The sequence below is a fragment of the Ammodytes marinus genome (genome assembly GCF_949987685.1).
Source record: "Ammodytes marinus genome assembly, chromosome: 15".
Lineage (NCBI taxonomy): Eukaryota > Metazoa > Chordata > Actinopteri > Uranoscopiformes > Ammodytidae > Ammodytes > Ammodytes marinus.
Window position 1 is genome coordinate 20,262,044 of NC_137219.1, and position 27,643 is coordinate 20,289,686.

The following is a 27,643-nucleotide window of genomic DNA, read 5'->3' on the forward strand; positions in this document are numbered from 1 at the left end:
AAAATTAGCATATTGTGATAAAGTTCAATATTTTCTGTAATGTACTGATAAACATTAGACTTTCATATATTTTAGATTCATTACACACAACTGAAGTAGTTCAAGCCTTTTATTGTTTTAATATTGATGATTTTGGCAAAAAAGTAAAGAAAAACCAAAAATCCCTATCTCAAAAAATTTGCATATTTCATCCGACCAATAAAAGAAAAGTGTTTTTAATACAAAAAAGTCAACCTTCAAATAATTATGTTCAGTTATGCACTCAATACTTGGTCGGGAATCCTTTCGCAGAAATGACTGCTTCAATGCGGCGTGGCATGGAGGCAATCAGCCTGTGGCACTGCTGAGGTGTTATGGAGGCCCAGGATGCTTCGATAGCGGCCTTAAGCTCATCCACAGTGTTGGGTCTGGTGTCTCTCAACTTCCTCTTCACAATATCCCACAGATTCTCTATGGGGTTCAGGTCAGGAGAGTTGGCAGGCCAATTGAGCACAGTAATACCATGGTCAGTAAACCATTTACCAGTGGTTTTGGCACTATGAGCAGGTGCCAGGTCTTGTTGAAAAATGAAATCTTCATCTCCATAAAGCTTTTCAGCAGATGTAAGCATGAAGTGCTCCAACATCTCCTGATAGCTAGCTGCATTGACCCTGCCTTTGATAAAACACAGTGGACCAACACCAGCAGCTGACATGGCACCCCAGACCATCACTGACTGTGGGTACTTGACACTGGACTTCAGGCATTTTGGCATTTCCTTCTCCCCAGTCTTCCTCCAGACTCTGGCACCTTGATTTCCGAATGACATGCAAAATTTGCTTTCATCCGAAAAAAGTACTTTGGACCACTGAGCAACAGTCCAGTGCTGCTTCTCTGTAGCCCAGGTCAGGCGCTTCTGCCGCTGTTTCTGGTTCAAAAGTGGCTTGACCTGGGGAATGCGGCATCTGTAGCCCATTTCCTGCACACGCCTGTGCACGGTGGCTCTGGATGTTTCTACTCCAGACTCAGTCCACTGCTTCCGCAGGTCCCCCAAGGTCTGGAATCGGCCCTTCACCACAATCCTCCTCAGGGTCCGGTCACCTCTTCTGGTTGTGCAGCGTTTTCTGCCACACTTTTTCCTTCCCACAGACTTCCCACTGAGGTGCCTTGATACAGCACTCTGGGAACAGCCTATTCGCTCAGAAATGTCTTTCTGTGTCTTACCCTCTTGCTTGAGGGTGTCAATGATGGCCTTCTGGACAGCAGTCAGGTCGGCAGTCTTATACATGATTGCGGTTTTGAGTAATGAACCAGGCTGGGAGTTTTTAAAAGCCTCAGGAATCTTTTGCAGGTGTTTAGAGTTAATTAGTTGATTCAGATGATTAGGTTAAGAGCTCGTTTAGAGTACCTTTTCATGATATGCAAATTTTTTGAGATAGGAATTTGGGGTTTTCATGAGCTGTATGCCAAAATCATCAGTATTAAAACAACAAAAGACCTGAAATATTTCAGTTGGTGTGCAATGAATCTAAAATATATGAAAGTTCAATTATTATCATTACATTATGGAAAATAATCAACTTTATCACAATATGCTAATTTTTTGAGAAGGACCTGTATATCCGTCTGCCTTCCACTAAGCTTCAACCTGCCCCACCTCTGTGCAGAATGGGGCAGAGTTTAGTGGGTCCAAAAATGCACAAGCTCATAATCCCCGTTTCTGCACAAACAAATGCACTCAGAACAGTTTGGCTTTCAAAATCAGGCGTTTCATCTGCATTTGTGCCCTGTTTTAATGTATAGAGAAGTAGGATGTGTTAAAGAACACACTTGCTGGCTGACGTTTTCTTTGCAGGTCATTTTACTGTCCTTCAGACAGCTGAAACAAAGCCCTTCGCTTCACAGTGTAAGGGTTGCGCTAATGGCCATCCTAAATAAATCAAATCTGGTTTCATATGAAGACTACTTTTCACCAGCTCTTTAGGCCGGTTACTGGTGAACTGTTCCAAGAAGTAAAGACGGTCCTTAAAGTATTCAGCTCAGTATTCTACTCCACGCTCAAAGGCTCTTATGAAAAGATTGTAAAAGGATCACCACTGAAAGTAGGATATCTGATGGAGGCAAAGTCATCTCTCTTTGTTGCTTTACCATCAACTCAGTAATGTTATTCTGACATGACATACAAGTGTTTACAATAGAACCAAAAAACAAAAAGGAGGAAGCCACAAATGTCATTTATTTGGACCATTCATTTTGCTCTATGAACACTTGGACATGTTTTTGCTTATATGAACAGTGCAGATGGTTTTACTCAGAATTTGCACAGGATTCACAGAATTGTTTAGGCATGAATAATGTACGTACTTTTTTTTAAATCTCTATAGTATGTCCATTGTATTCTGTCCATGAATATTGGATGCAAAATAGTCACAAAATGATTTTGGTGTCATTGAAAACAACACAATAGTGTTATTGTGGAGAAACACTCAGGACCGTCCGGATGCTGTGGAGGAAATATAAAAGAGTAATGAGCAGACCTGTACTTATTCATTTATCTGTGTTGCTGTTGACTCGTGAATTGTGGAGAAAGTATAGAGTGTAAACCTACCATTCACCACGCTTCATCAGTTCAATGGCATCATTGATTTGGTCCAAACTCATGTTGTGAGTGATGAACTCATCCAGCTTCAACTTCTTGTCCATGTAGGCTTTAACCATCTGTGGCACTTCCTCTCTGCCCTTAAAACCTAAACCACAAAAATCCACACAATCTCAGATTAAGAGCATAGACTCTCACCCGGAATACAGGTCATTGATTATCATAACCCGACAGCCAGATAGTTAACAGAGATGGTTTAGTCAGTGGTGACGGTCAAATTTGTCTCACCTCCAAATGCAGAGCCCTTTAATGTGCGTCCAGCAATGAGCTGAAGGGGTCTGACAGATACGTCATGGAGGTTTGTCCAGCCAACAATCACGCCGACACCCCAACCTTTCACACAAGACTCCAAGGCACTGCGCTAGATGGGGAAACAGATCAGAGTCAGTGGGCCTGTAACCAAAAGGATGGAGGTCCAAATCTCTGGACTAGCTGAGTACACTCAGGCATGGTGACTTAATAACAGTTAGTGCTTCTTCAGTAACCAGCCTATTGCTTGGAAATAGCTAGTGAGTTCAGTTTAACCCCCTTACCATGACTTCCACATTCCCGACACATTCCAAGGCGAAGTCCACTCCTCCGTTGGTCATCTCAGACAGCACTTCACTGATGGGTTTACTGTGATCTTTGGGGTTCACAAAGTCAGTTGCACCAAACACCTTGGCCTTCTCAAACTTGTCTGGATTAATGTCAACAGCGATGATCTTCTTGGCTCCTGCAGCCTGGCAGCCCATGACTGCAGCCAAACCCACACATCCCAGGCCAAACACAGCACACGTGGAGCCTGGTTCAACCTAGAGTAAAACAGTAGTCAACATGGCACTTTATGTTAGACTCCATAAAGTTAAAATTGCTTAACAAAAGTTAAAGTTGCTGCATTAAGTCATGATCAATGGAAATGTTGTGTCCCCTAATTCAGGGTGCTTGCAGTGCAAAGCTATTAAGAAACACTACTTATTGTGGCTCTGCTTTGTGGGATATACAGTATGTTGACCCTGACCCAAAGATTGACTGAATAGATTTTGAAGTTCAAAGGTCAATGTCACTGTGACCTCATTCCTCATGAACACAATATCTCATGAACGCTTTGAAGGATTTTCATAAAATTTGGCACAAACTCAGACTTTGATTAGAGGATAAACTGATAACACTTTGAAGGTCAGAGGCCACTTTGAAATGCTTCTCTATGGAATACTGTTAATATTTTTTCTGAAATTTGTTTATCAATCTGGGCCAGAAATGTATAGGTAATATATGTAAATCACAAAATGTCTTACCCCATTATTTCAACTAACACTTCCGATATAACAGACATACACACCTTAGCGGTATTCACTGCTGCTCCGTATCCCGTACAGACCCCACAGCCGAGGAGGCAGACTTTGTCCAGAGGGGCAGCAGGGTCAATCTTAGCCACAGCCATCTGGTTAACCACAGTGTACTCGGAGAAGGTACTGGTCCCTGTAAACTGCAGCACCTTCTTCCCCTTACAGGTAAACCTGGAGTCTAGTGGTGCCATCTCACTACAACGATCACTAGCCCTAAAGAAACAAAGATGTAAAAAAAACCTGAAACAAAATTTGTCTTAACGGAGTGTTGCCTGAACTCTTGCAACAAGATTAAAATGAGAAAACAAAGATCTTAACTATATGTCCTACAGTATCATCAGTAAGTTGCCATACTGATAGAGACATGTTGAATAAATGCTGTTGAAATAGCTGACAACTGATTGGAAGAGCAATGAACATTTGAGAATGATGAGAAAGTGGAATTGATGGCAGGAGATGAATGCTTAATGAGCTCACCATCCATGATCACACTGGTTGGTCTTTGGGTTCTTACAGAAACGACATTCTCCACACTGGGAAATGAAGAGAGGAATCACTTTGTCTCCTGTAAGACAAAAATAATGTTGCAATGTGTCAGTTAAATGAATTTCGGACACATTTTTATAATGTCATTTTCTTTAACGGTAGAGGCCTCAGGCTCAGTTTTACTTACGTCGTGCACTTCAAATAAAAATAGTAATTTTAAAAATGTTCAGTTAATCTAATGAATGTTGAAGTAAGTTTTAGAGGTTTGAAATGGCTTAAAAGGGACACTTAATTCATTAGAGTAAATCTTGACCCAACTCTAAAGTCTGTTGCGATGATTGAAAAAGTAATTACAGTTCAAATAGTCATACTAGCACATTTTGAAGAATGTTTGAATTCCAAATAAGAAGTGATAGCCCTTTCGGTCACTGTATATCTGAACTTTAGACAGAGCCTGGCGCTGTTTCCAGTCTTAATGCTAAGCTAAGCTAAATATGCCACAGCTCTTCAAATATCCCCAATACATACTGTATGTCATATCAATCTGTCACTCATGTAAAATAAATAAAAGCAATTTATATTCCCAAATGCTGTACTGTTTTAAACTGACCTGGCTGAAATTCTGTGACGCCAGGCCCGACACTCTCTACTATCCCTGCTGCCTCGTGGCCGAGGACTGTTGGGAAGCCTCCCTCATTCATGTTCTCCAAAAGGTGGTACAGGTCCGAGTGACACACCGCAGTCGCCACAATCTGTAGCAAAGACAGTAAGATATCAATGAAAAACCCAGAGACGATTAAATGTACAGTGTAAGCGGATCAGAGTTACAGTAGCACTTACATTGCATTGAGACATGTATCAAGTGTTATCAAATTGGACTGCATGGATCTTAAGAGCTGCACTAACACGTGTGTGTGTGTGTGTGTTTGTGGAGAACTCTCTTACCTTGATGCGGACCTCGTTGGCCTGGGGTGGGGCTACCTCAATCTCCTCAATCACCAAAGGCTTGTTGGGCTCCCAGGCCACTGCTGCCTTGCACTTGATGATCTGTGATGCAACATGAGATCTCACATTACTGGGTGATACCACAATCAAACTTAATACAACTGGCAGTTTCCTGAAACGCATTAAGCACCCTCTCAAGTTTCCATCCCATTAACCTGGCAGTTGGGTGGGAAGTTGAACATATTATTGTGCAGGGATTTCAAAGTAAACACACCTTTAGTCAAATTGACTCATATGTCTACATGCATACGATCACCATAGTAAACATTACTGACGTGTTTCACATATTCATTGTACAGATTTAGTGTCATTGCGTAAGGTTTTTTGGAAGTTGTTCTCACACTCTGCTCTGCTACTTTTTTTTTTTAAATATATTTTTTGGCATTTTTATGCTTTATTGACAGTGTAGAGACAGAGTTGAAATGGGGCAGAGAGGGGAGTGACATGCAGAGAACGACCGCGGGCTGGAATCGAACCCGGGTCCGCTGCTGGCCGAGGCCCATGGGGGGGGGGGGACGCCCTACCAACTGAGCTAAGGGCGCCCCCATGCTCTGCTACTTTAAGTGGTTGATTTGCCTTGAAGCCATTTGCACTCCACTGTGGAACTGCCAGGAATGACTTTGTCTCACAAACCCCTCATGTGTGCCAATAACCAGCTGCTCGGGTTTCAAACTGTTTTTCAAGTCAAACAAGGACATGCAGTATTTTAGGGAGGACACAAGCAGGAAGATATTGTTATTTTCTTTTACCGTTATACATTGTGCAGTATACACATTTTATTGTAAGAAATGTAATAATAATAATAATTTTAAGTTCATGTAGCCTATGTTTTTAAGTGAAAAAAACATGCATGTGCAAAGAGAATTATATTTTAAATCCTGTGCATGAAAAAGCTGAAACACTTATTAATGTCATGCATCATCGTGATGTATTTAATCACATTTCTACACTCCATTAACATCAGAACAAGATGAACATTTGTTAAAACTATGATAGCTACAAGTATTCAAGTAAAAAATAGAACTAGGAGAGTTATCACCAGGTGCTCATAGTTACTAATTAGTAGACTCCAGTTGGGTGCAAACTGCTCTTGAAGTTGTAAAGTTAAGGAAAAAAAGGAATAGTGTTTACTCCAGGCACACTCACACAGCACCAATAATAATTAAAAAAGCCTTCAATGGTTAGGGTATATCAAGTTTTAGAATACACAAAAGTCGACCACTTTGACCCACACTAGAGTCTTCGTCTAGGTTGATAGATAAAATATAGTACTGCAGGGATGCATTGTTTTATGAAGTTTCCTTTTTTTACTAACAGCTGTACTTGACACGGTATACTATCCTCTGCAAAGTATTTCAAAGCATAACAGCAGTACATTTGGATTATCCCATATTGAATTACGGTCTATACATACCTTACCAGCTGTGGCCATTTCTGCAGCAAAGAAGAAATGTGCGTCAAAAAAAATTAAGGGTGATTAGACTGAGAGGAGCTGCAGGACTGGAGAGAGATGATGAAATAAAGTTGACTCAAGGTTTTTATACTGATGCATAAGGAGGCAGTCATGTTCACATTAAGTTGGGCAGGGTCTTTTACTGGTTTTAAACTTTTAGTCTACGCCCACTTACTTTTAGGGAACCGCCCAAACCCTACCTTGTGAGGGCACAGTTTAAAGCTCTCCAAAAAAAACAATCAATGTGACAAAACACCCAAAACAGACGTGTAAGTAATATATGTAACTCTTTTCACTACATGTGTTGATCTGTGATAACCACAAATGAGCTGCCAGGAATTGATGCCTCTCAGATCAAACAACTGGTCAAAGGTAAACCTTTTTCTTTCTGGAGGCCGGAGTATGTTGCTGGAATATAGGCTGGAACATGTGCCTTATTGTCTCGTTATTGAGCCAGCACAGTTCAATCAATGCTGTTCACAATCCTTTTCAAGGTTATTTGATTCAGGTTGGAGTACATGGTTGGAGACGATATGTCCAAGGAAAGTCACTTGCATGGAAATGAATCATGTTAATTTAATTTCATGTTTGATCATGCTGAATCTCATACAATGTAACATCAGTATGAGTATGTGTTCTCAAGTTCTGTCTCCTCACATACATGTGAATAAAAGTCTGCAAACTTTCCTTCGGAAAGGCTATAAAGAATGTCTCCTTTCCTGGGTATTCGTCTGGAGACAGATGGGTATTTGCATTTCCACATAGACAAATGTATACTTAATCTATTCATACAAGAAGTACGATATAGCTAGTGTCATGAGGCTATATTGACAACTACTTGAACCAATCAGAAGCTGCTTGTGATGGAACAATTATTTTCAGTGGGTTTTTTCCAGTCTACTTTAAGAATGTTTAATGACACATTGTCTTTTTAAGTAATTGATAAGAGAAAACAGTGGAGTCCCGAACCCTGAACGGTGACTGTTTTCCTTATATTGATCTGTCATGTGTTTCCTCTGTTTAATGTCCTGTTTTGTGAAGGGGTCTTTATTCTAGTTTCCTGAGAGAATCAACTTATTGAGTAAACCCCTGTGTAGATATTCTGGCTGGTAACAGAATGTTGTCAGTCTCTTGAACCAACTTTAGGTGAAGGAGTTGACCCTGCTCGGCCGAACAGTATATTTTTGACTCTGTTTGTTTTATCCTTTTTTATTAAAATACTTTAAACTAAGTTGAGTTTTGGTTCTTTTTCTTTCAAGTTGTGGATATATCAAATTTCCATAACAATGCTATTATTTAAGCAGTCAGGAGATGGACGCCTGTCTGGGGCTGCATTATTATTTCACGCCTGAAGGCGACTTATACATATTATCCATGAAACGCAGCAGCTAGATACCCCATGTGCCATACTTTCACTTGATGCCGAAAAGGCTTTTGACAGGCTCGAGTGGCAGTACCTGTGGGCGGTTCTTGAGAGGTTTAAACTGGGGAAAGACTTCATTAATATGATCCGCGTCTTATATACAAACCCCACAGCCATGGTATCTACTAACGGCATTCACTCCTGCCCTTTTCCCCTGCTGTCATTCTCTGAAGAATTTAAAGCCTTGTCTGGTTACAAGATCAACTGGACGAAGTCGGCATTGATGTTGTTGAATGAGGCTGCCAAAAATGTGTCATTATTGCATGATATCCCTATTAAAACAGAGATTACGTATCTAGGTGTCCAGATTAAAACGTACTTCATAATATAGTAAAAGCTAACTATGATAAAATCTTCAAAGAAGTACAGCGTGACATAGCTATATGGACAAAACTACCGGCATCTTTGCAGACTAGAATTGCTTCCATTAAAATGAATATATCGCCCCGTCTCAACTTTATGAGCATGATGATCCCACTTCCCCCTCCACAGGGTTATTGGAAAAACGTTGATAAATTATTGCGTTCATCAATATGGAATGGTAAACATCCAAAAATTTGATTTTCTACCCTGCAACGACCAAAACAAGATGGTGGATTGGCATTACCGAACCTTCTGCTACATCATAACTCTTTTCAACTACGCTCTCTCAGAACATGGTTTGATCGTTCTGCCCCAGTTGCCTGGAAGGCCATTGAAGATGTACTGGTATTCCCATATAAACTTGAAAGCGTATTATTCTCTGGTATTACTGACAATCAATGTATGCTGCGTTTTGGGCTTGTTATCTCAAATACAATCAGAAACTTCAGGTTGGTTGAAACATGTCTGGGTGGTAATTGGAAATGGCACCAAAGCACCCCCTTGTGGAAGAACAGAAACATTATGTCGGGGGGGTAAACCATTTGAGTCGACAGCATGGTCTTCAAGGGGAATAAATAGCATTGGGGATATTTTCAGCCCAAGAGGACTTATGAGTTTTCAAGAACAATGCTCTCACGTCGATGTGTCAAAGACAGACTTTTTCTTGTATCTTTAATGTTATTCTGACATGACATACAAGTGTTTACAATAGAACCAAAAAACAAAAAGGAGGAAGCCACAAATGTCATTTATTTGGACCATTCATTTTGCTCTATGAACACTTGGACATGTTTTTGCTTATATGAACAGTGCAGATGGTTTTACTCAGAATTTGCACAGAATTCACAGAAATGTTTAGGCATGAATAATGTACGTACTTTTTTTTTTAATCTCTATAGTATGTCCATTGTATTCTGTCCATGAATATTGGATGCAAAATAGTCACAAAATGATTTTGGTGTCATTGAAAACAACACAATAGTGTTATTGTGGAGAAACACTCAGGACTGTCCGGATGCTGTGGAGGAAATATAAAAGAGTAATGAGCAGACCTGTACTTATTCATTTATCTGTGTTGCTGTTGACTCGTGAATTGTGGAGAAAGCATAGGAGTGTAAACCTACCATTCACCACGCTTCATCAGTTCAATGGCATCATTGATTTGGTCCAAACTCATGTTGTGAGTGATAAACTCATCCAGCTTCAACATCGTGTCCATGTAGGCTTTAACCATCTGTGGCACTTCGTCCCTGCCCTTAAAACCTAAACCACAAAATATCCATGAAATCTCAGATTAAGAGCATAGACTCTCACCCCGAATACAGGTCATTGATTATCATAACCCGACAGCCATATAGTTAACAGAGATGGTTTAGTCAGTGGTGACGGTCAAATTTGTCTCACCTCCAAATGCAGAGCCCTTTAATGTGCGTCCAGCAATGAGCTGAAGGGGTCTGACAGACACGTCATGGAGGTTTGTCCAGCCAACAATCACGCCGACACCCCAACCTTTCACACAAGACTCCAAGGCACTGCGCTAGATGGGGAAACAGATCAAAGTCAGTGGGCCTGTAACCAGGGCCGGCGGTAGCCAGGGGCCAGGGTGTGGGCTGTGCCCACCCAATCAATTTTTAATTTTTTTTTTTATTATTAGGTGGAAGTCCAGACCCACTATCGCACGGACCTGTTCATTCGCTCTCCAAGAAAATGTCAAATAAAATTCAGACAATTAATTAATACTAAAGAATATAGGGGAGAGTGGCCTAAGTTGTGCCACTTTTTACTCAAAGTGATTTTAAAGTGAGGCCTTGACAGTAAAATCTCCAATTCAAATATGTACATATATTTCAGGATGTTGTGCATCCGTGGCAATACAAACTTTGGATCTGGAATAAACTGTTTAAGTTTTTGTTTTGTTTTATATCTTTCGGAAAAAAAGTTGTAAAGTGGCACAACTTGCCCCCGGTGTGGTGTACGTTGTGCCACAAGAGAGAATACCATGGGGTAAATTGTGCCATTGATATATATCTCATAAACTGTAATCCAAGACAAATCCATAAGACAATTACTTATTTAAGGTTTATTTAAAGTAAATATTTTACAAAGATTGATGGTCAATCTTCTTAAACAAGGCCTAGCAGATCTAGGTGGTTTTACCTACAAAGCTCATAATGACAAAGTCACCATCATCATCTTTCTGGCCATCTGAACTCTTGTCAGTGGTGTCGTTAAGTGGAATGGAGATGTCAGTCTCTTCTGAGCTACTGTAGACGATCACTTTCTTTTTGGTGACCAACGTATACAGCCATGCCACTTGATCAACTCTCAGAAATTTACTTTGCACTGTTGCTCCGTGCTTGTGGAACCAACTGCCACCTGACAAATGTGATTCCCACTCCATTTCTGCCTTTAAATCAAGGCTCAAAACCCATATGTACACCCTGGCTTTTCCTCCCCATTAACTATCTTACCTCTGCACTACTATCTTTGTTTTTATGTGGATGTATGGGCTTTATGTCTTTTATTTTTGTTATTGTTATTTTACCTTCATTGTTTACCTCCTGAATGCATTATGTACAGCACTTTGGACAGTGCAAACTGTCATAAATGTGCTTTTATAAATACATTTCACTTACTTACTTACTTACTTTCTTACTTACTTACTTACTTATAACTCACCTAGGCCTTTTGGCACAAATCACCCCAACCCCAGAATTTTGGATACTAAGCATGATGCAGCAGTTTAGGGCTGACATCGTGCTAACTGTATAGACTCAAAGTGTAGCATACTAAAGCACTAAAACATGTGTCAAATGTTTTCAAACTTGTCTATAATTGTTCAGACACAAAAATCAAAAAACCTTGATCATGGAAATTTTACTTTGAAAGGCAAAACACAGTTTTTTTTAGCTTAAATGTGCTTATATCTTATTGCTTGTGTCTCCCTTCTTTACAGGATGAGTCAAATGGATGGCTCTTCTTAAATATGTGGTCACATTTCCAATTTCTTCCACGGTTTTCTAGAAACAAGGGGTGGCACAACTTCCCCACCGGCAAAACTTAGGCCACTCTCCCCTACCATTACCATGCATTGCTTCTAATTGTATTATTGGGTGGGCAGGAAAGCCTGCCTCCAAGTTACCCACCCGCTTATAGTGGTCACTGGTCAGCAGAGCCGGCCCGAGGCATAAGCAAAATGAGCGGTTGCTTGGGGTCCCGACTGCCAGGCCCCCTCCCCCCAATATTATTTGTTTTATTTTATTTTTTAGTTTGTGTGTTTGATATCAACATCATATTATGTAAATGTAAATTATCATACAATAAAAGGAATACAATCTATTGGTAGATAGTTAAAAGCTTAATAATTGAATCAGTTCATCTTGGAGGTAATCCGAGGTTAACTGATCACGTCACGTTCAAGTCCATGGCATGCACAGTGTGTATTGAGTTTATTTAAAAATATTTGAAAATGGGGCTGCCCTCAGTTGCACATGCACTGTGTATAGTCTATAGCCTATTTCAGCCTTGTCTGTGGAAAAAAGATAACTGGACAACAGAGTTCTTCTGCTTTGTTCCTCTCACTGCATTTAAATGAATTCATTATATTACAGAAAAATATGTCCCGTAAAAGAAAAAGAGCACCAAGCCCATCCCAGAGGACCCTGCATAATATTTTATTTCAAATTTATATTTCTATGTAAAATCCATGTGTCTTTCTTCAATAGCTTCTAATTCATCCGACCCAGTGTCTCCAAATTATTTGTTCACAAAAAATTCCTCAGATTTAGCCTCTTAATTTTCCTCTGAAAGTGCACCAGATTCATGCATTTCACTTTAAAAAGGTAAAAAAAAAAATCTCCCAGGGGGGCATACCCCCGGACCCCCCTAGCAGGGTCGTGACCTCGGCTGGCTACTATTTTCACCCAGCTGGACATCTGAGGCAATAGTGGAAAGACTATATAACTATATAGTGTGTATAGTATATAGCTCTGGACTACCACCATCCAGGTTGCCCAGTCCCAGCTTTCTCTTCAATCAGCTCAGGCTGCCTACAGTTAATACTGCGATTTAAAAAAAAAGATAAGATTATGTTGTATATAATGTATATTATATGGTATTCATAAACATTTGGGAAAAAAAACATGCAAGAATCAAGTCTCCCACACAGCAACACTCAAAGTTTCTTTGCATATTGTGTTCTACACAATTCACAGTAAATGTGCCAAAAAGCAGACGCAGAGTTCTTACAAGGGCGTTCTGCGCGCACTCTGATCTTCGGTGTGCCCACCTAAAATTTCTACAGGCCCACCCTAATCTAACTGTCTAGAACCGGGCCTACCTGTAACCAAAAGGATGGAGGTCCAAATCTCTGGACTAGCTGAGTACACTCAGGCATGGTGACTTAATAACAGTTAGTGCTTCTTCAGTAACTAGCCTATTGCTTGGAAATAGCTAGTGAGTTCAGGTTAACCCCCTTACCATGACTTCCACATTCCCGACACATTCTATGGCGAAGTCCACTCCTCCGTTGGTCATCTCAGACAGCACTTCACTGATGGGTTTGCTGTGATCTTTGGGGTTCACAAAGTCAGTTGCTCCAAACACCTTGGCCTTCTCAAACTTGTCTGGATTAATGTCAACAGCGATGATCTTCTTGGCTCCTGCAGCCTTGCAGCCCATGACTGCAGCCAAGCCCACACATCCCAGGCCAAACACAGCACATGTGGAGCCTGGTTCAACCTAAAGTAAAACAGTAGTCAACATGGCACTTAAAGCGGCAACGAGTAACTTTTAAATATCTTTTAAACAGCCTCATGTTTCCTCTCATAATCATAAATTACCTTTAACAGCAAACGAGACCATCAGTGCAAAGAAAGACGTTTTTATGTAGTTTTTATTACTGCATTTGATCTGGTCGTACACCCAGTCCGATTTTCGGTTCACGCGTGCATGCTCTATGGTCACATATCCGTATTGGTCACAGATTTCAGTGTGGCGCAGTTACGCGATTTGAGAAGCCTATCCCTCCAGGTGAGGGAAGGGGAGCGGGAGCCATGTTTGAGACAGTTGTTTGTCGTCATAATGACTGATAACGGGGCTGAACCATAAAAGAAAAAAAAGAAAATGCAATGAAGAAAAGCGAAAAGGGAGAGTGATAGTCGGGCGGGAGGGCGTTGCCAAGCAACATATACACAATTTCACGCAGCGAACGTAGACTGCAGTGTTTACTCCTAAATGAACGAGCGGTAGCCTACTAAAACAAAGTTTACTTTGCCTCACCAGCATCATCAGATGACCATTATTCATCTGAAATAGTCATTATTTACAACATAAACACATTACCTCATCGTGATCCATTCTAACTAACTGCCATCTCTCGTTCATTCGCTTTGTGTGGGGACACGGACTCGTTCAGCTCCGTGAGAGGTGACAATGCATCAACTCATTGCAATCAGGTGTGTTTAGCACTTACTGGCATTAGTTGATGCTGTGTCACCCATAGACTCACGGAGCCGAAAAGAGTCCGGTGCCCTCACACTTTGCTTTCAACACACGGACACGCACCATATTGCTTCCTGATTATTTGAATCTGAACGCCCTGCACGAGCTAGAAAACAGCTTCACGACAGCTGGCGTCGTAATAATACTACCGCTTTTGTTCAAAGGTGTCGCCAACGTGCCGACTTACTCGTAGTGGCTTTAAAGGTCACATATTATGCTAAATGCACTTTTTAAATGTGTTCTAACATATCCATGGGTCCACGGTGTGCCTAGAGACTGCCAAAATATAAAAAAAAATAACAATCTCTCCTTTTCTCACTCTCCCCCTTTCTGAAACCCCCACCCCTCCCCCCCAATATACTCCAGTCAGAATTCTCGCCGACTATTACGTCACAGTCGGCACAGCCACATCCCCATATTTTCTTTATATGTCCATGCTTCCCCCCCACATTAGTAACCAGAAACTTCCACCGTGCAGTGTTCTATGATAACTCTCCTCCCCCCCATTTCTTATTGGTCCACGGCCCCGAGATCCTCTGGAAAATGTTCCGAGCGACAGCCATGTTGTTTTCCCCGCTAAGCGACGAGATGCCCATAGTACAGCAAACCATGCAGAGTGTTGCATAAACCAACACAGAAGCATTCTACTCATAATCCACTAATTTATCTTAATCACAGCAGTCTTAATAATGCCGCGTTTATAACGAGACAAAGCTTAGGGAGCTACTTGTGTAGTAATTCCATCGGTGAAACTAAAAGGAATCTCCTCAATGGTTGTTTGCCTGTTATTTACCTAGTGTAGCAAGTAGCTTCGGGAGTAGCACCCAACGTTTGCTTCTATTACACTAACTTAGCTTTCCCATTGCAGTTTAATAATGCCTCGTTTTTAACACCACAAAGCGTGGGAAGTTATTCCTGTAGAAACCAAATGTGAGGCTACTGTTTTCACTGGTTTTAAATCATCTGAGTGTTACTTTTAGCCATTAGCGCACATGTAGCTTCGGATGTAGCACCCAACATTTGCTTATATTACACTAACTTAGCTTTCCCATTGGAGTTTAAATGTGCCTCGTTTTTAACACCACAAAGGGTGGGAAGTTATTCCTGTAGAAACCAAATGTGAGGCTACTGTTTTCACTGGTTTTACATCGTCTGAGTGTTACTTTTAGCCGTTAGCGCACATGTAGCTTCGGATGTAGCACCCAACATTTGCTTCTATTACACTAACTTAGCTTTCCCATTGGAGTTTAAATGTGCCTCGTTTTTAACACCACAAAGGGTGGGAAGTTATTCCTGTAGAAACCAAATGTGAGGCTACTGTTTTCACTGGTTTTACATCGTCTGAGTGTTACTTTTAGCCGTTAGCGCACATGTAGCTTCGGATGTAGCACCCAACGTTTGCTTCTATTGCACTAACTTAGCTTTCCCATTGTAGTTTAATAATGCCTCGTTTTTAACACCACAAAGGGTGGGAAGTTATTCCTGTAGAAACCAAATGTGAGGCTACTGTTTTCACTGGTTTTAATCATGTCAGGTCATGTCAAACTGTTATGTCAAAGTATGGCTTCGCTCCGGGTAAACACAGTGTTCGCAGTCACGCAGTGTCTCTCTAGTATCACGTAAGCAAGGCAGAGACGGTGGGAGGGCCCGGCAGAGAGGTGGGAGGGGGCCAGCCAGATCGCAGGCTGCAGACACCAATATAGGTCATCCGGAGACCAGACGAACATCAGGGTATAGAGGCTTGCTACAATAAATGATCTGAACGGGTTTTTCAGCAAACATTTAAAAAAATAAGTATTAGGGACTACTTAGACCATATAAAATTGACAGCAAAGTGCATAATATGTGAGCTTTAATGTTAGACTCCTTAATGCTGCATTAAGTCCTGATCAATGGAAAGATTGTGTCCCCTAATTCAGGGTGCTTGCATTGCAAAGTTATTCAGATAAAAACACCTATTATGGCTCCGCGCCGTCGATAGCCAAAGCACGAAGGCATTATGTTTCCGTTTGGGCCATCATTGTCAGCGCAATATCTCAAGAATACTTTGAGGGATATATGTTGACTCTGACTCAAATATTGACTGAATAGATTTTGGAGGTCAACGTCACTGTGACCTCATTCCTCATGAACGCAATATCTCATTAACGCTTTGATGGATTTTCATAAAGATTATCACAAACTCAGACTTTGATTAGAGGATACACTGATTACACTTTGAAGGTCAAAGGCCACTTTGAAAGAAGTTTCATATGGAGTACTTAGGACTACAGACTTCATGTCAATGTCCATGTGTGTGTGTTTGTGCGCGTGAACATTGTTGGCCTCTGTACCGGCAAAACAAAGATGAAGTGCGTATTTTAACCACAAAACAGCTTAAGCATCAGCTTACCACTGGTAATATGAGTATTGGGATATGCACAAAGCTGAAAGCACTGTTAATATTTTTTCTGAAATTCGTTTATCAATCTGGGCCAGAAATGTATAGGTAATATATGTAATCACAAAATGTCTTATCCCATTGTTTCAACTAACGCTTCCGATGTATGCTATAAATCTACAACAGACATACACACCTTAGCGGTATTCACTGCTGCTCCGTATCCCGTACAGACCCCACAGCCGAGGAGACAGACTTTGTCCAGAGGGGCGGCATGGTCAATCTTAGCCACAGCCATGTGGTTAACCACAGTGTACTCCGAGAAGGTACTGGTCCCTGCAAACTGCAGCACCTTCTTCCCCTTACAGGTAAACCTGGAGTCTAGTGGTGCCATCTCAGGACGCCAATAACTAGCCCTGAAGAACAAAAATGTAAAAAACCTGAAACAAACTGTGTCTTAATAACGGAGTGTTGCCTGAACTCTTGCAACAAGATTGATATGAGAAAACAAAGATCTTAATTATATGTCCTACAGCAGGGTTTTTCAAAGTGTGAGAGAGTGAGCCCCCCCCCACCCCCCCCAGAGAACAAATTTCAGCGGAGCCCCCCCCCCAAAAAAAAAATTCTAAATCCCTGTGTGTTTTGAAAGATGTTTTCATTATTTTAATCTAAATTTTTTTTGGCGTTTTTAAACACATGTTTTAATACATTTTAGCATCTTAATCCAGTGTTTTAATCCTGCTTCCTTTAAGCATGGATAGTAGTGACTGAGTGTGCAGCGGAGTGAGAAAGATAGGCAGACAGACTTGCCCAAATTATTGACTAGTTAAATGTCATTCACACACCCAGTGTTTTTTCGCTAGTGCCTCCAATGTCCTGATGGAGGAAAAAAGTAGCCAGTGGAGAACCAGACTCTCCTAGGGTGTCTGGGGGTATTTTTCACCTTTTTAAAGTGAAATGCATGAATCTGGTAGCCTGGCATTCCCAGACATGCAAATTAAATTTGCTGCGCCTGTTGGTCTGGACACTCTCCGTTGAAGCTTTTTCAAGAAGACCAGAAATCCGGGCTCACGTTTCAATTGGTTCTATCTAATATGGGCGCGCCAGAGCCCTTATGGTGCTCTGGGGAGGACGTAACCGGATGACGACAGTGACGTGCATGCAACGTCGAAGCCGTGATACTAAACATCAAAGATGGCTGCGGATATGTTGTGTGAGTTTGAGACTGCTTTGGCCTCGACCCTTTACGATTTGGAAGACGGCACTCAAATCTTTCATTAGCAAGTAAGTGGAATGTTCTGTTTTGCCGACCGACAACAGCAAACGTTTAATTCAACAGTTTAACAGCTGTTCGCTAAACGAACGGGGCTTACGTCACCTTGTGCATCGCTCTGATTGGTTGTAGTGCTATCCAACTGCGTGCAGTGGCATTTGAAATGCACGAGTAGGAGCCGCCCCTTGAGTTGGAAATTACTATTGATCGTTCAAGATATCAGGGTCTGGATTTCCAGGCTATGAATCTGGTGCACTTTGAGAGGAAAATTAAGAGGCTAAACATGAGGAATTTTGTGTGAACAAATAATTTGGAGACACTGGGTCTGATGAATTAGAAGCTATTGAAGAAAGACACATAGGATTTTCCATGAAGACATTAATTTAAAATATAAAAATGTATGCAGGGTCCTCTGGGTTGGGCTTGGTGCTCTTTTTCTTTAACGAGACCTATTTCTCTGTAATATAATGAATGCATTTAAATGCAGTGAGAGGAACGAAGCAGAAGAACTCTTGTCCAGCTATGCCGTGATCTTAATATAAAAAACACAAACTCAAAAAAAAAAATCACATATTCATCCGCGCCCCCCCTTGCCATAACCCCGCGCCCCACAGTTTTAAAACCACTGTCCTACAGTCATCAGACATAAACTAATTTGTCATACAAATAGAGACATGTTGAATAAATACAATGCTGTACAAATAGCTGACAACTGATTGAAAGAGCAATGAACATTTGAGAATGATGAGAAAGTGGAATTGATGGCAGGAGATGAATGCTTATTGAGCTCACCATCCATGATCACACTGGTTGGTCTTTGGGTTCTTACAGAAGCGACATTCTCCACACTGGGAAATGAAGAGAGGAATCACTTTGTCTCCTGTAAGACAAAAATAATGTTGCCATGTGTCAGTTAAATGAATTTCGGACACATTTTCATAATGTCATTTTCTTTAAAGGTAAAGGCCTCAGGCTCAGTTTTACTTACGTTGTGCACTTCAAATAAAAAGCAAAATTGAAATTTTTTCGAATTTTTCAGTTAAAGCCACTACGAGTAACATGGCACGTTGGCGTCCCCTTTGGACAAAAGCGGTAGTATTTTTACGACGCCAGCTGTTGTGAAGCTGTTTTCTAGCTCGTGCCGGGCGTGCGAGATTCAAATGATCAGGAAGCAATATAGTGCATGTCCGTGTGTTGAAAGTGTGAGGGCACCGGACTCTTTTCGGCTCCGTGAGAGTGGTTAGTGACACAGCATCAACTAATGCCAGTCAGTGCTACACACACCTGATTGCAATGAGTTGATGCAGTGTCACCTCTCACGGAGCTGAAAGACTACGTGTCCTCACAGAAAGCGAATGAACAAGAGACGGCAGTTATTATGGATCACGATGAGGTAATGTGTTTATGTTGTTGTAAATAATGACTATTTCAGATGAATAATGGTCATCTGATGATGCTGGTGAGGCAAAGTAAACTTTGTTTTAGTAGGCTAGCGCTCATTCATTTAGGAGTCTAGTTCGCTCCCGTGAAATTGAGTATACGTTGCTTGGCAACGCCCTCCCGTCCGCCTATCTCTCCCTTTTAGCTTTTCTTCATTGCATTTTCTTTTTTTTCTTTGATGGTTCAGCCCCGTTATCAGTCATTATGACGACAGACAACTGTCTCAAACAAGGCTCCCGCTCCCCTTCCCTCACCTGGAGGGATAGGCTTCTCAAATTGAGTTGTTGTGCCACACTGAAATCTGCGACCAACACGGATATGTGACCATAGAGCCTGCACGAGTGAACCGAAAATCGGACTGGGTGTGCGACCAGACCAAATGCAGTAAAAAAACTATATAAAAACGTCTTTCTTTGCACTGATGGTCTCGTTTGCTGTTAAAGGTAATTTATGATTATGTGAGGAAACATGAGGCTGTTTAAAAGATATTTAAATGTTACTAGGAGCTGCTTTAATCTAATGAATGTTAAAGTAAATTTTAAAGGTTCGAAATGGCTTAAAAGGGACACTTAATTCATTAGAGTAAATCTTGACCCAACTCTAAAGTCTGTTGCGATGATTGAAAAAGTAATTACAGTTCAAATAATCATACTAGCACATTTTAAAGAATGTTTGAATTCCAAATAAGAAGTGATAGCCCTTTCGATCACTGTATATCTGAACTTTAGACAGAGCCAGGCGCTGTTTCCAGTCTTAATGCTAAGCTAAGCTAAATATGCCACAGCTCTTCACATATCCCCAATACATAGGTCATATCCATCTGTCACTCATGTAAAATAAATAAAAGCAATTTATATTCCCAAATGCTGTACTGTTTTAAACTGACCTGGCTGAATTTCAGTGACTCCAGGCCCGACACTCTCTACTATCCCTGCTGCCTCGTGGCCGAGGACTGCTGGGAAGCGTCTCTCATCATTACTCTCTAAAAGGTGGTACAAGTCTGTGTGACACACTGCAGTCGCCACAATCTGTAACAAAGACAGTAAGAAATCGATGAAAAACAAAGAGATGATTAAATGTACAGTGTAAGCGGGTCAGAGTTACAGTAGCACTTACATTGCATTATCAAGTGTTATAAAATTAGACTGCATGGATCTTGACCCTCCTGTTATGTTCATTTGTCAGCAACAGCAATGGTGTTCCGGGTCAATTTGACCCGGTGCATGTTTAAATCTCCAAAAGATGTCCTAAACCAAAAAAAAATCCTAACAAGCTGTGTGAACATGTCATTACCAACTCCATTACTAACTATTCTATCAATATTTAGTGCAATGTGGTGTTCCTTACCTCTAGCAGGTAATGGTTCAATAAGGATAATTCACTCGTTTTTCATTTAAAAAATACATGTTCAAACTTTTTTTGTAATGTTTCACCACTTTATTACTTTTGAAACAGTGGAGAAAATGTGAAAAGTCCCCAGAGACATTGTGGCTTGAAATATAGCCCTGCCTGTCTCTGCATCCCACAGACTGGCTGTCGGTTCATCCTTCGACCCCAGCCAGGATGAGGAGCCTCAAATACGCATCTAAATGTGTTTTGTCCAGCTCCTTCCACTTTTCCCCAAAAACACACCTCCCTTCTAGATTAGTCATTTCCAGAATGATTTTCTGTATTGAATCTGGCCTGACCAGCTCAAAAGCTGACTTGATGTCAGTCACACGAGTCACTGCCATCCTAGTGGGCCCTGGCACTGTCTTTAAGGTGAAACTCGAAAAATTAGAATATCGTGCAAAAATTCATTTATTTCAGTAATTTGACTCAAAAGGTGAAAGTAATATATTATATAGACCCATTACATGAAAGGTGAGATATTCAAAGCCTTTATTTGTTATAATTTAGATTATTATGGTTTACACAGAAAGAAATAATCTTACATTTCTGACACCCTTTTACCTCCAGTTTTACTGCCGGGTCAAATTGACCCGAACAGTATCTATGTGATATAAACATGCAGGGGGTAGTTGGAAATGTGTGAGATGAAATATTTTCATATTAAATGTTGATTACACTAATTAAGGCAAGCATACTGAGAAAATACTTTTAACTATTTTTCCTAGATCTTCAAACTTTGAAACGGGTCAATTTGACCCGGAACATAACAGGAGGGTTAAGAGCTGCACTAACTTGTGTGTGTGTGTGTGTGTGTGTGTGTGTGTGTGTGCGTGTGGGGACCTCTCTTACCTTGATGCGGACCTCGTTGGCCTGGGGTGGGGCTACCTCAATCTCCTCAATCACCAAAGGCTTGTTGGGCTCCCAGGCCACTGCTGCCTTGCACTTGATGATCTGTGATGCAACATGAGATCTCACATTACTGGGTGATGATACCACAATCAAACATACTAAAACTGTCAGTTTACTGAAACACATTAAGCACCCTCTCAAGTTTCCATCCCATTAACCTGGCAGTTGGGTGGGAAGTTGAACATATTTCCTCTCTTTTCACCATGGCTATGTGCTGTTATTGTGCTGGGATATAAAAGTAAACACGCATTTAGTCAAATTGACTCATATGTCTACATGCATACGATCACCATAGTAAACATTACTGACGTGTTTCACATATTCATTGTACAGATTTATTGTCATTGCGTAAGGTTTTTGGAAGTTGTTCTCACACTCCTCTCTGCTACTTTAAGTGGTTGATTTGCCTTGAAGCCATTTGCACTCCACTGTGGAACTGCCTGGAATTATACTGTCTCACAAACCCCTCATGTGTGCCAATAACCAGCTGCTCTGGTTTCAAACTGTTTTTCAAGTGCAGTATATTTTCTGCGGTCCATTCACAAATGGTGTTAGTTTGAAGAATAGAGATGGGTCTGCTGAGACAGGGATGAGTTGAGGTGGTTAAAGTATTTTATTAGGATAAAATAACATCGCCTGTGTCAGACCAAGCTGGCCATGCCCGGTTAGCCAATTCCATTATCCCAACCTCCCCGCCTGTCCGTGTGTGCTCCTTTTTGAACCCCAAAATGTGATCTCCTGGTTGGTCAGTTTCCCTCGCTAAGATCTGCCCTCAACCCTCTGAGGTCTAGGGGTATTTTCTCCGATTTTACATACTTCCATAAATACCTATTTCAAATGTGCAAGAAGATAAATTATACCAAAGTGTTTTATATGGAAATGTTCAGAACACATTAGGCCTTTGTTTTCTGAGGTCTACTTATGTCCTAGACCATTGTGTATATAAATAATTGGCTTAAATGCTGAAAAATGAATTGTGATTTTGGAAAAACCTGGAAATTTGTGTGAAAGAAGAACCTTCAGTCATCCTGTTGAGTTGTTTTGGCTCTTGAAATTGCTTCTCCTAAGCCTTTGCTTCGAAAATGCAGTGGAAATTTTCCAAAACACAGTAGGGGAGTGCACAAAACATGACTAATATAACATTTGGTCCAGACGCTTTTTGGTAGAAATGTTGTCTCTACTTTCAAAAAACATTAGGAAATTAGACTGAATGAAGGCTTTGCACCACATATAATGATTCATGGGATGTATACTAATACAAGAGGAAGCATCACAAAACATTTTTCAAACAAACCATTAACTAAACTAGTGCAGTGCCCGTAGGAAGCAGGTCTGCTGTGTGTGTCCGGCTCGTCACTCATTTCAAGCTTTGGTCGCAGCAGCCAATCAAATCAGAGGGAGGCGGGGTTTAGCCAGAGACTACTTCATGCCGCTTCATGCCCGTCGTTACTGTGGCCTTCAGTGTGCGCATGTTTTCGGCGCGAGCATGATATAAATATGATAACTTCTACATATTTGGTCATAACTTCATAATCAATCAAGGATGCACACCTTCGTGCCGTGCGCAAGCCATATCCGGAAGTTCAGGCCGATCTGACTTACTGTCAGAGAGATATGCGAGTCACAGACAGACACACAGACAGACAGACGTTTCTTGCTTTATAGATGGATATAAAAACAATAATAACAAACTACTTTCACACTATATATACTCTATGCACTATTTATAAGCTAAGTGGTAGCTGGGGAGCTTCTGGGTCTTGCTTCTCACAGTGTTTTCTAAGCCTGTAAGGGACTGACAGTATCACAAGAACATTCCCCGGAAACAGGAGGACCTCTAGTTTGAGATGATGTTTTCATTTTATTTTTCAGCCATATGTTCAGGGAGATATTAAAAAGATATGCGCACACGCGCATATCTTCATTAAGATCAGACTGATTAACCTCAGAGGGTTAATCAGTCTGATTGGTGAATTCGAACTATCTGGACACTGCCTACTTTCTTACAGCATCATCTTCTGACCTGCAAGGCATGTCGCCACGATGTCTGCTTGTGTGCTTTAGAACAATCCTTTTGGCCAGTGGCCAATAAATTAGCTGTTAGACCTTCACCCTTTGCCCAGAGGTATGTAAATACAAACCAGACTGTCCTAAATTGCCCTCACAAAAAGAGTCATCCCGGAGCCTCCTATTGTGTGCATACTGAATAATCTACAGAAATCTTCACTACAGGCTTCCTCCACTAAGCAATCCACATTCCTCTCCTTGCTCCCTTTCTAAGCAGAATGAGACACTTTTAAACAGTATATTGTCCTCCTGAAACAGTATAAACTTAATATAAAATGTTTAGTAACATAATACACTATACAAGTCAAATAAGGACATGCAGTATTATACAGAGGACAAAAGCAGGAAGATAGTGTTATTTTCTTTTACATTTTTTTGTAGACCTAAATATTGATTTTAGGCTCATGTAGCCTATTTTTTAAGTGAAAAAAACATGCATGTCCAAAGAGAATTATATTTAAAATCCTGTGCATGAAAAAGCTGAAACACTTTTTAATGTCATGCATCATCTTGATGTATTTTATCACATTTCTACACTTCATTAACATCAGAACAAGATTAGCATTTGTTAAAACTACTAGTGCAGTGCCCGTAAGAAGCAGGTAAACAAAGAAACATATTAAACAGTACATTTGGCTGCTATCATTGATGGCTAATTTTACACTGTTAAAGGTTATTATCAGTAAGTTACTTTGTAGAAGTTGGCTATAGAGTAGGGCAACATTCCTTAGTGTATTGTGTAAAGATAACCACAAACTAATTCCATGTGTTTTGTTAAGTGAAATGAAACACAAAATGTGTTAATTAATTAAGTGTTGAAGCGTAAAGAAGAATCGAGATGTAGGCTACATACCTATACAATCTGATATTATGGTACCCTGCAAACTGCCATCCATACTGCACAATGCACTCAAACTTACAATCAGTTGCCTATAGTAAATGGCTGCACTGTGTATAAAAGGAGTCTATGCTGCACGCAATGACAACATTGTCAACCCCATTACCATTACTGTTAGGTATTTGAAAGCTAAGACAGAGTTTGGATAACTGTCAATTAACGTTACCGTGTCAGTAGCAGTCAGCTGTGTGTGTGTGTGTGTGAGGGGGGGGGGGGGGGTGAAGTGCAGTCTTTACCACTAAAACGGACAGGTGGAGCAGGTGAGGAGTTGTTGGAAGTAAGGCTGTGTCGGTCTGCTGTGTGTGTGTGTGTGTCCCGCTCATCAGAGGGAGGCGGGGTTTAGTCGGCTCCGTGCGCACATAAGCTACTATTCGCCAGCATGATATAAATATGATAACTTCTACAACTTCAAAATGAAGGATGAAGGATGCACACCTTCGTTCTGTGCGCAAGCAATATCCAGAAGCTCATGCCGATCTGACTAAAACTCAGAAAGATATGCGAGCCACAGACACACGTTTCGTTTCTTGCTTTATAGATAGAAGATAGATGATAGCTACAATCTAAAGTATTCAAGTAAAAAAATAGAACTAGGAGAGTTTTCACCAGGTGCTCTTAGTTACTAATTAGTAGACTCCAGTTGGGTGCAAGCTGCTCTTGAAGTTGTAAAGTTAAGGAAAAAAAGGAATAGTGTTTACTCCAGGCACACTCACACAGCACCAAGGATAATTAAAAAAGCCTTCAATGGTTAGGGTATATCAAGTTTTACAATACACAAAAGTCGACCACTTTTGACCCACACTAGAGTCTTCGTCTAGGTTGATAGATAAAATATAGTACTGCAGGGATGCATTTTTTATGAAGTTTCCTTTTTTTTTTACTAACAGCTGTACTTGACACGGTATACTATCCTCTGCAAAGTATTTCAAAGCATAACAGCAGTACATTTGGATTATCCCATATTGAATTACTGTCTATACATACCTTACCAGCTGTGGCCATTTCTGCAGCAAAGAAGAAATGTGTGTCAAAAAAAATGAAGGGTGATTTGACTGAGAGGAGCTGCAGGACTGGAGAGAGACGATGAAATAAAGTTGACTCAAGGTTTTTATACTGATGCATAAGGAGGCAGTCATGTTCACATTAAGTTGGGCAGGGTCTTTTACTGGTTTTAAACTTTTAGTCCACGCCCACTTACGTTAAGGGAACCGCCCAAACCCTACCTTGTGAGGGCACAGTTTAAAGCTCTCCAAAAAAAACAATCAATGTGACAATCCAAACCCCCACGCTTCATTTTGCAGAGTGTACGTCTATTTCTGCCCAGGGGAAGTTGTACAATGGGAAAGCTAGGAAAGCTAGGCTAGGCTAAGCTAGGCTGCGACCGGATCGCCACCGCTATTATTATCCTAAGTCTGAGCGTATATCCACACTTTATTTCTGTCTACAGTAACGTGACTTCACACACTGTGTGTGTGTGTGTCTGATTGGCAGATTGCTGCCCTTACAAAGAGACTCGCTCACAGCCAACCTGTCACACAAACACACACAGACACAGAGGTGAAGCAGTGAGCAGCGGAGTGATTTTTGTTAGTTTGGTTAACAGTCCCAGAGATGTTGGACTCAGCGCGTCGCGAGATCAATCGGCACATCGTGGGGACAGTAAAATACGGCCCTATTACTGCAAGCTCCAGCACTTCTGCTCTCAATTCACCGGCCAGTGTTGTTGTTGTAAAGCAGCTGACCGGCGCGGCGCTAAATGTTTACGTCACACCTGACGCTGTTTACAAGCACCTCTTTCATTCCGGAACGCTGTGTAAAAGGGGCTACTGATGCGCCAGCAGGCCGGCATTGCTTGGTTCTGTGTAAATAATACAGAAGCAAGCAAAGCCGGCATATTGGAGTGATGTTGTTCCGTCAATATGCCCCAATCTCTGTGTAAAAGGGGCTTGCGATGAGCACAAAATGAGCTGCCGGACAGGAATTGATGCCTCACAGATCAAACATATGTCCAAGGAAAGTCACTTGCATGGAAATGAATCATGTTAATTTATTTTCATGTTTGATCATGCTGAATCTCATACAATGTAACATCAGTATGAGTATGTGTTCTCAAGTTCTGTCTCCTCACATACATGTGAATAAAAGTCTGCAAACTTTCCCTCGGAAAGGCTATAAAGAATGTCTCCTTTCCTGGGTATTCATCTGGAGACAGATGGGTATTTGCATTTCCACATAGACAAATGTATACTTAATCTATTCATACAAGAAGTACGATATAGCTAGTGTCATGAGGCTATATTGACAACTACTTGAACCAATCAGAAGCTGCTTGTGATGGAAAAATTATTTTCAGTGGTTTTTTTCCAGTCTACTTTAAGAATGTTTACTCTCTTGTGACACATTGTCTTTTTAAGTAATTGATAAGAGAAAACAGTGGAGTCCTGAACCCTGAACGGTGACTGTTTTCCTTATATTGATCTGTCATGTGTTTCCTCTGTTTAATGTCCTGTTTTGTGAAGGGGTCTTTATTCTAGTTTCCTGAGAGAATCAACTTATTGAGTAAACCCCTGTATAGATATTCTGGCTGGCAACAGAATGTGGTCAGTCTCTTGAACCAACTTTAGGTGAAGGAGTTGACCCTGCTCGGCCGAACACTATATTTTTGACTCTGTTTGTTTTATCCTTTTTTATTAAAATACTTAAAACTAAGTTGAGTTTTGGTTCTTTTTCTTTCAAGTTGTGGATATATCAAATTTCCATAACAATGCTATTATTTAAGCAGTCAGGAGATGGACGCCTGTCTATTTTCATGTTTGATCATGCTGAATCTCATACAATGTAACATCAGTATGAAAAATGTGTTCTCAAGTTCTGTCTCCTCACATACATGTGAATAAAAGTCTGCAAACTTTCCCTCGGAAAGGCTATGAAGAATTTCTCCTTTCCTGGGTATTCGTCTGGAGACAGATGGGTATTTGCATTTCCACATAGACAAATGTATTCTTAATCTATTCATACAAGAAGTACGATATAGCTAGTGTCATGAGGCTATATTGACAATTAATTGAACCAATCAGAAGCTGCTT

At 40.8% G+C, this 27,643-nt stretch overlaps 2 protein-coding genes across 2 annotated transcripts; both read right to left on the reverse strand.

Annotated features, from left to right (window-relative positions):
• Positions 1-2,201: 2,201 nt before the first annotated feature.
• Positions 2,202-7,005, reverse strand: LOC307261834 (alcohol dehydrogenase 1-like). The gene is made up of 9 exons (XM_080042483.1): positions 6,872-7,005; positions 5,398-5,499; positions 5,063-5,204; positions 4,444-4,531; positions 3,960-4,179; positions 3,172-3,432; positions 2,867-2,999; positions 2,588-2,726; positions 2,202-2,482 (listed from the first exon to the last, which is right to left on the reverse strand). The coding sequence occupies exons 1-9, from the start codon at positions 6,887-6,889 to the stop codon at positions 2,449-2,451; spliced, it is 1,137 nt and encodes a 378-aa protein (XP_079898609.1). The 5' UTR covers positions 6,890-7,005; the 3' UTR covers positions 2,202-2,448.
• A 2,452-nt stretch (positions 7,006-9,457) lies between these two features.
• LOC307261838 (alcohol dehydrogenase 1-like) lies at positions 9,458-25,559 on the reverse strand (the record flags this gene model as incomplete). The annotated part of the gene is made up of 9 exons (XM_080042489.1): positions 9,458-9,714; positions 9,821-9,959; positions 10,101-10,233; positions 13,176-13,436; positions 16,775-16,994; positions 18,644-18,731; positions 20,178-20,319; positions 21,533-21,634; positions 25,542-25,559. 9 exons carry the CDS (start codon positions 25,557-25,559, stop codon positions 9,681-9,683), a joined length of 1,137 nt encoding a protein of 378 aa, XP_079898615.1. The 3' UTR covers positions 9,458-9,680.
• Positions 25,560-27,643: the final 2,084 nt, after the last annotated feature.

Bases quoted from the DNA above. Each gene is read 5' to 3' on its own strand.
- LOC307261834 (XM_080042483.1), bottom strand. The intron at 5,205-5,397 runs GTAAGAGAGTTC...TCTTTGCTACAG, and splicing joins CCAACGAGGTCCGCATCAAG to ATTGTGGCGACTGCGGTGTG. The intron at 4,532-5,062 runs GTCAGTTTAAAA...TTTGTCTTACAG, and splicing joins CGTCACAGAATTTCAGCCAG to GAGACAAAGTGATTCCTCTC.